This window comes from Antrostomus carolinensis, unplaced genomic scaffold (assembly GCF_000700745.2).
Source record: "Antrostomus carolinensis isolate BGI_N321 unplaced genomic scaffold, ASM70074v2 scaffold723, whole genome shotgun sequence".
Taxonomy (NCBI): domain Eukaryota; kingdom Metazoa; phylum Chordata; class Aves; order Caprimulgiformes; family Caprimulgidae; genus Antrostomus; species Antrostomus carolinensis.
In genome coordinates, this window is record NW_010304216.1 from 141,916 (window position 1) to 150,102 (window position 8,187).

The 8,187-nt window shown below is 33.1% G+C and overlaps 1 protein-coding gene across 1 annotated transcript; it reads right to left on the reverse strand.

Moving 5' to 3' along the window:
- Positions 1-720: 720 nt before the first annotated feature.
- LOC104522136 (disintegrin and metalloproteinase domain-containing protein 10) lies at positions 721-6,307 on the reverse strand (the record flags this gene model as incomplete). The annotated part of the gene is made up of 5 exons (XM_010164347.1): positions 721-2,991; positions 3,467-3,593; positions 4,317-4,537; positions 4,861-4,969; positions 6,124-6,307. Coding segments are annotated over 5 exons (736 nt in total), but the record flags the coding sequence as incomplete, so codon positions are not given.
- Between the last annotated feature and the right edge of the window lie 1,880 nt (positions 6,308-8,187).

The following is an 8,187-nucleotide window of genomic DNA, read 5'->3' on the forward strand; positions in this document are numbered from 1 at the left end:
CACTTGTATTTAAAAAAAAAGTCATGGGAAGAATTTTTTTTTTTTTTTTTTTTTTTAAGTACTGCAAGGAAGGAACTCTGCATATTCTTTGATTACATCAAAGCATAAGCTGCTCAGTTAGGGAAACAGATGTCTAAGCAGGCCATTCTCAATGAACAGCCCTAAGAATGAAAGAGTAGCTGGCAGGACTTGGCTTTTAAAAAGCATTCTTATCTCTTAAATCAACTATACAACACACACAAAACCACAGAGACCCGGCTCAGCAGTTTTAAAACATCTTGCAAAAAGCAAATTTGCTCATTCTAAAAGTCTAATCCATCAGTGCATTCAGAGTATCACAGGTTAATTTCAGTATCCCTTTTCAAAAATATATTTATTTCAGAAGGTATAATTCAGTAGCTATGGTGCCAGGCTTGAATATCCCACCAGTAACTAGTTTCCATTTTGAAGATAAGAACAGAGAAAGCCTTATTCCTGTGATCATACAAATAATTTAAAGGTAATTTTAGAGCTTTTCCTCAAAAAGGTTACAAAAAACCATTTACTCTTACATTTAACTGTATGCAATTAAAATCAGGAGGTGCACTTTGATAGTGTAAAGATAAGAGAACCACTTTTTGGCATGACAGTGTCTTTCCGGTGAAAGCCAAAAATTAAGTAGAAGTGTGTATTCCTTTTTGCTTTCAGAGTTCAAAAAGTAAAAGGATCTTCAGAAGATCATTTTGTCAAGTCTATTTATTAATGCATTTCAAGTTTCAAAAAACCTTACATATCTTTGCACAATACTTTATTTTTTGCATTTTTTTAGTAAAAATTTCCAAAGTGAACAAAAAAGATACTGTATAAAACACAGTGGACATGAAATCGACAGTAGTATTCCATTTCATTGTCTTGAACTTTCTTTCGGTTTTACCACATCTTGACTTGTAGTGGAGAGTTCAGTGCACATTTCTGTTTTCAGAAAACATTTAACTTAGACTCAAAATAAAATAGGGCAGCATTTGTCTGCCAAAATCCTACCACAGGATAACATTACAGGCAAAAAATTTACATGTTCCAAAGTCTACCACACTCAAGAAGTTACTAAGAACTCTTGCTGAATAAAAGTCACCATTTTAGATATGCAAACCCACTTCCAATCTTTGCACAGTCTTAAAACGAATGTATTTAAAATGACTTAAAAGCAACTACATACACTTCTAACTAGTTAAGATCATTTAGAATTATTTATATAGTCTATCAGACTTGGGGTTTCATGTACAAAATTTGTCTCTAAACCATGTACAAAAAGCTGTATTTTGAAAAAGTTACCACATACTGTACAAGTTTACAAGGAAGAGATCCCATTATATTCTGTAACATTTTTGGCCTTGCTGGCTTGCGTCACATTATGAGAATGATTGTGTAAACCTTATACTCTTAAACAAAACAAAAACAAAAAACAAACAAAGGAAGCCTGACCAACCCTTAGTAAATTATCTCCTAAGCAAAGCCAGGAAAATTATAACCTTTTGCGTCTCCAATTAGCTTGGTGCTTTTGGAAAACAAGCAATAAATAGATCACAAGCTTAAACATTATGTAATGCCCCCTTTCATCTCCTGAATAGCAGTAAGAACCTTAAGACATCTTTTGTTTCCTCTTTCAAAAATGCCAATTATTTACATTTGTAATAAAAACTTTGGAATGGGACATTGTGCTGTTGAACTTCACTACTGTTATAAAATGTGGGAAAATTGGTAGTCCTAACTACAATTTTAACTCTGCCACAGTAGCTGGGCAAATCACTCTACTTTAGTGGTTATCAATCAACAGTATCATGCTGAAAGGTTATCAAAATATCTGATAAATTAAAAAATAAAATAAAAAACCTACAGCTTTTCTTTCTTTACGCATCCCTCAGAACACAAACTTAATTAACATACTGTAAAAATATCTGAACAGCCCAAATAAACTGGTTGCAATTTTTAAAACAAGTTCAATAACAGGCAGAATTTTCTACATAAAGCATGGAAATATTTCATCGAACTACTCATTATTCAACTGAATAATCAGACAAAAATATTTATGCTGAGCTACAAGAAATCAGACACTTATATAAAACATTTTTTAAACATTCTGGCATTTGTAAAGTTTGCAGAACACCTGTTATCTCTAAAAGACCATTCAATCTTGTATGCTATGTCTTAGCAGCTGTTTGATAAAGATGAAATGGGTGGTTCAAACAACTTTGATCATGATAAAAAAAAGTTTGATTTGATTCAAAATTGCTGTGTAAAGCATCACAGGATCCTTGACCATTACACACCATCATCCTCTGTTATCCTGAGTATGTCAATTAAACAGTAATTTCTTCATTAATAGCAGAAAAGTTTTATAATACAAAGAAACATCCATATTGCAATTTTCTTGTTTACAATTGCACACAAGTACGGGTGTACGTTAGAAATACATGTCTGCATATAACAATGTATATACATTGACAAGTAATGTCTCCAATGCTGAGGTGGCCTACCTTCCTAGCCTTGTCTGGCAGTTGAAAAATATATATTTTTTCAATTCTTGAGTAAAAGTTTTAATACAGCCATATTTGCCTGCAAGTGGAGAAAATGCAGCAATGAAGAGCACAGAAGGGGGAGAGAATCATGATACTCTAGGATTTCGTGCCACTAAATTAAAAATATGCAAGAAAAACACTTCTCTTCATTTTGAGTTGGAAGATTTGTTCATTAAAATTTAACCTCTTCCACTTCTTTTGAGGGCATATAATGCTTTGCTTTTTTTTTTTCCTCTCTTCAATTTTTGAGAGTTAGACCAGGGACAATGACTCATTAGGTTTTCTTTGGAGTGAGTTTTCCCATTGTAGGCACTAGGAAGAACCAAGGCAAAAAGCTGCAGTTAACGTCTCATATGTCCCATCTGATAACTCTCTCGGGGCCTTTGCCGCTGTGGTGGCTGAGTGGTTTGTGGTGGTCTCCTCCTTTTTAAAGTGCCTATTTCAAAGAAAGGTACAAATTATTAAAATGAATTTTTAAAAAGTTATTTCCAGAAAAGTTGCCCTGGCCATGCAAATCAAATATCACTATTTTTCTGAAAGGCTTCAGATTTAGACCTGCAAGGTTTTAAATGAATGATTAACTGCATAGAACATTTACAGAATACATTTTATTACCTCAACAGTAGTTCCTTCAACAGAGCGATTCTTATAAAATGTTGCATGGAACAGGAAATAAAAGGAACTCTGACTTAGAAAAAGCCTTCAAAGTTTTCTTTTGATATGCATATTACGTTACAGGAAAATACAGCAAGAGTTACATTTTTATGAATTGTTTAATTGGCATGAATTCCATTTGTAGTTTCACTGTGCCAGACAAAGAACTGTAGGTTGGGATACCTGAAATCTCCATTTAGAACAAAATAGTTGAGGATAAAACATTCTCTATAAATTTAATTATCTGGTGTACTCACCTGGAAGTGGTTTATGAGGAGGCAACTTTGGATTACTGCTTGGAGTATGAACACTGCATATCTTAATGAAACCAGCCATTAACATGATCAAGGCAATTCCCATAAGCAACACTGCCCACCAATAAGCCTAAAAACATTGAAAAAATATTTTTTAGGGGCTGGCACACAAGCACAAGAGACAGGGGTCATTGAATATGGCTTTCCTTTGCCTTTTAAAAGTAATCAAAAAGCTGTTCTGAAATGCAACTTAGAAGACCATAACATTTTTAAGAAAAATGTCCCTAAAGTTCTTACACAAAAAACCCCCAACACTTCAGATTCATTCTATCATCAAAAGAGTATTTAGCAGAAGATGCACTACAACAGAGCTATATAAGCCTAAAACGATCAACAGCTTACACAAAACTGACTATGCAGCTCTATAATGGTATTTCATTGTAGCTCTCCTCCCAATCTATCGTTAGGAAAGTGTCATCGAGTACAATAAAAGTAAGAAATGCTAGAGATCAATATATTCAGTTCCTGAAAAGAAATCAAAACATTCAAATATGAAGAGTTAAAAAGGGAAAACCCAGTAAACTAAAAAAAAAAAAGAACATTAACACCAAAACAGACAGAGGTATTAACACAAAATATTTACTTGTTTATTTATTTGCTTCCATTCCTTTCAATCTGTCAAACTTATTTTGCTGCACTTAAAGTGCTTATAGAAAAACTAGTAAAACAAGGACTGATTATACTTTGAAGAACACTGAAGTACTGTATATATACAGCAACTGTTACCAACGGTTGAATAGCGATTAACAAGAAAATTATACATTAGACTGGTAAGAAAAAAAAAAATACTTACCACAATCCATTCTGCAATATTTTCATATAGCTCCGGATTAAAAATTGCTTTCTTTAATCTAGCTAGAGGGCCATCAGCATCTACTAGCCGGCACCTCATAAACACATCACAGTAGCCTTTGAAATCATTACAAGGAGATCCAGGTTGCAAAGTAATAGTTTTACGACCAAAGTGTTTCTCCCACTGCTTAGAGCCTGTACTTGCACAAGTAGTTGGGTCCACTGAAAAGTGAATACAAATTAGATTAATCAAACTGTTATTGTATTAAAACATATAGGCATGAACATCTTGCTGTTCAATTGTTCAAAATGCCTTTGAAAAATTTCTATTTGAAGTTTCTGTATTTCTATTTGAAAAGTTTCTATTAATCTGTAAAAAACCAAAATATATTATTTCCTACAAAATATAATACAATGCTTATCTGAAAGTATGAACAAAATTGCAGTAGGCTCTCGAGTTAACAAAAACTAAAATATAAACACCATGAGAAGATTCCTCAGATACCTACTGCTACTTTTATGCTTACAATTCAGACAAATCTTACTTTTTCTCATGCAGCAGACATGACACAATTCTCTATCATCCTTGCCATCTGAACTAGCACATGTACATTCCTCCAAGCCATACTTCTCACAGATAGAGCCAGCACATTGCTGTTTGAGACAAAAGCACAAGAACAAGAAAATCAATTTCACTTTTAAGCATACTGACATTAGGAAAGATATTAATTTTTAATAGCTGAAAGCATAATCATAGGTCTAAAGATGCTTATCAATTAAAAAAATAACATGAATTTCTTCTGAAGTTTATAAAACAGAAGATTTATTTCAGTTATTCAGTTGCAATGTTAAGGCTTATTTGATTTTTTTTTTTTTTTAAAGGTGATTTACCCTCTTTTATTTTTTAACACTATCTTCTTTTAAGGCCTCAGAGTACCCTGCAAAACACTCACAGAACTGCAATTCACACTGAAATGTGAATACTCAAAACTGCAGTTAGGAAAATAAATAAAAAGCATGTCTTCAAAAATATTCTCTCTCCTAAAACAATAATAATAATTAATGGCAGAAAGATTCTGTATTTAATTCCACTATGGGAAGACCCTTCAAATTAAAATAAAAAAAAAAAAAATAAAAATTGGTGTATTTATAACCTTGTTTCAAAATCAAGTAACCACATGAAGACAATTTCTCTATCTTTAAAATGAATCTAAATTAGCTGAAAAATTATTACAAGCAGTACCATTTGATTAAAAACCTGGATTGTGGAAAACAGACTTACAGCAACACAAGTTACAGCTCTTTAAGAGGATGACTTTTGCCTGTTTCTGCTTCCAAGTAAACATAAATCAATTTATAAGAGACTTCCCATCAATATTTCATAGCAACTGCAATGGACGCTTTAACCCAGGAAACTAATGGCAGTTCAGAGTAATTCTATATGCTTGCACGTCTGTGTTACATGCACATGGGTGGAGCAACTGTATATTTTCGTTAAACCAAATTTAACATGTATCAATAGCATATCTAATTTTCTAAGGCAACAAAATTACTTGACCAAGTCTGAAGAAAAAACTTTAAATGGAACTTTTCTCAAATAGTAAAGCTAGCTTGATATTTGTTACCCGTTTCTTAATATTTGGTATACCTTCACAGTTATCTTGATTGAAACCAATAAATCAAACATATTTATTGAAAAATAAATTAATCTTATCCTCTTCCCCATTAAGTATTGAAACCATATCACTTCATAATACAGTGCATTGTAATAAACAACTGCAGTTGCATATGACTGCAAAAGAACATACCCCCTTTATGCAAACTTGTGTGTGCCTGTTGCAATCTGTGAAGTTTGGTTTAGGCTCAGATGCTGGACAGAGAGCACTGACACCATTACACATTCCTTCTTTTGCACAGTCAGAATCATTTCGGCACTTGTCGGTCTTCAGTTTGAAAATACACTGGGCAGTACAGCAGGGCCCTTGGCTAGGGCTAGAAATAAACAGAAAACATGGATGTTAAGAAAAAGCATGAACAATTCCAGAAGAACTATTCATCCTGAAACCTATTTGAACGCTCAACATCTTTCTGATTTGTGCTAAGTAAAATGTGAATTGAAGATAATTTTTTCTGTCCCTTAAAGTCACAAAAGGTTACTGCACTGAATATGGATTTCTTAGTCACTGTAGTAACCAATTAAACTATACATTGTATTACAAAAACAGTACAACCACATTTTAAATTAAAATATATTTATTTTAATTTAAAATTAAGAAAATAACAGCATTTCAAAGTTTGTACATATAAAACATTTCATAAGTAAGTTTGCAAAATTAATTTAGGAACAACTGATTAGTTTGATAGTATCAGTTTCAATGTAATGAATAAGTCAAGATTTATCTGTCACTGATTAACATCCATAAGAATTTTTTTTTCCTACTTTCTGCAGCCATACCACTTACACTGTTTAAATACAAGAGAAAAAGGAAGGGACAGGTCAGACCTTGTATCAGAAATCACAGTCTCTGATTTCCTGCTAGGGGAAGGAAAGATTTGTCAAAGAAGCCATAGAGCTTCACTGCTTCCCCCAAAACATTTGGGCTCCTTTCTGTCACGGACATCAAAGCATCTGAGCCTCTTATGCTATGGACACCAGTATATCACAGCAGTATACTTGGTGAAACAGCAGGAAACAATAATTTCTCTTTTCAAAGTGCGTTTGAGTACATATGATATTACAAGCAGCAGAAGAGCTAAGGTTATAAAACATACATAACTACTTAATTAAAGCTAATCCTCCTGAGCTCTCATCTCAAATTATTCTGTATCTCAACACTATTCACAGTGTGCTTGCTGGCATTCAGTGGACGTCAGAAGCTAGCACAGACCTTCTGCAGGTCAGGATCTCTCTATTTTAGATCTACTGCATGGTAAAAAAAAATCACTCTTTCATCAAACATGAAAGACTAAAAGACATGTAAAGTAGCTGGATCGATAACATGTTAAAATACATTTTAAGAAAACGATATTATTTATATGATCCATTCTCACACTTGGATTTGCTTTACATGTCTTTGGAAACCTCTTTGTACAGCAAAATTTTCAATCTTAATAGAACTGGAAAAAAAGGGAATCCTAAAACAAAAATAATGCAGCAATTCATATTTAAGACTGTTCCAGCAGGGCATAAAGCTAGACTACAGTCAGTTGAACACAAGAATGCAAAGAAAGGAGGTGGCGGTGGCACCTGGTGTACTCAGAAGGAAACAACTCCTCACCATAGATGAAACAAAATCTAAGAAACCAATTATAAAACAAGACAATGTAAGGCTTTTATTTTTGCAGAAATAATAAGAATTTGCAAGTTGGGGAAAGGGTGGTGGGGTGGAAAGAGACACGCAACTGTAAATTCACAGGAGATGGCTCTTCTATCACATCTACACTGTCAAATATATTTTAACAGTAGATGCTATTTTTACTTCCACTCCCCAAATGACAAAAGATCATTTTTAGGGCAGGAAAGTTTAATTAAACAAAATTGTTTATGTTGTAGTAAAAAGTTGAGCTGGTTTAGACTTAAAAATAATGGTAATTTTCTCTTCAACTTTGGCTAAAAGTCTAACTAAATGCTAGATTTATGTCTGTCTCTACAGAGAGGAACAAAAGCTCACATTTTTCTTGTGAAAAAATCCACCTAAGTTTTCAGATAAGGTAAGAATTCAACATTTATCTTAAGTCATGGAACTAAAAGACAGAAGTTAACTTACTTCACTGTAAGTCTTATGATCTTTAAAAGTTCTTCTTATAAATCACTGTGTATACAACACTGCCAAGATACAAGGTGACTTAAAAATATCACAGAATCACAGAAT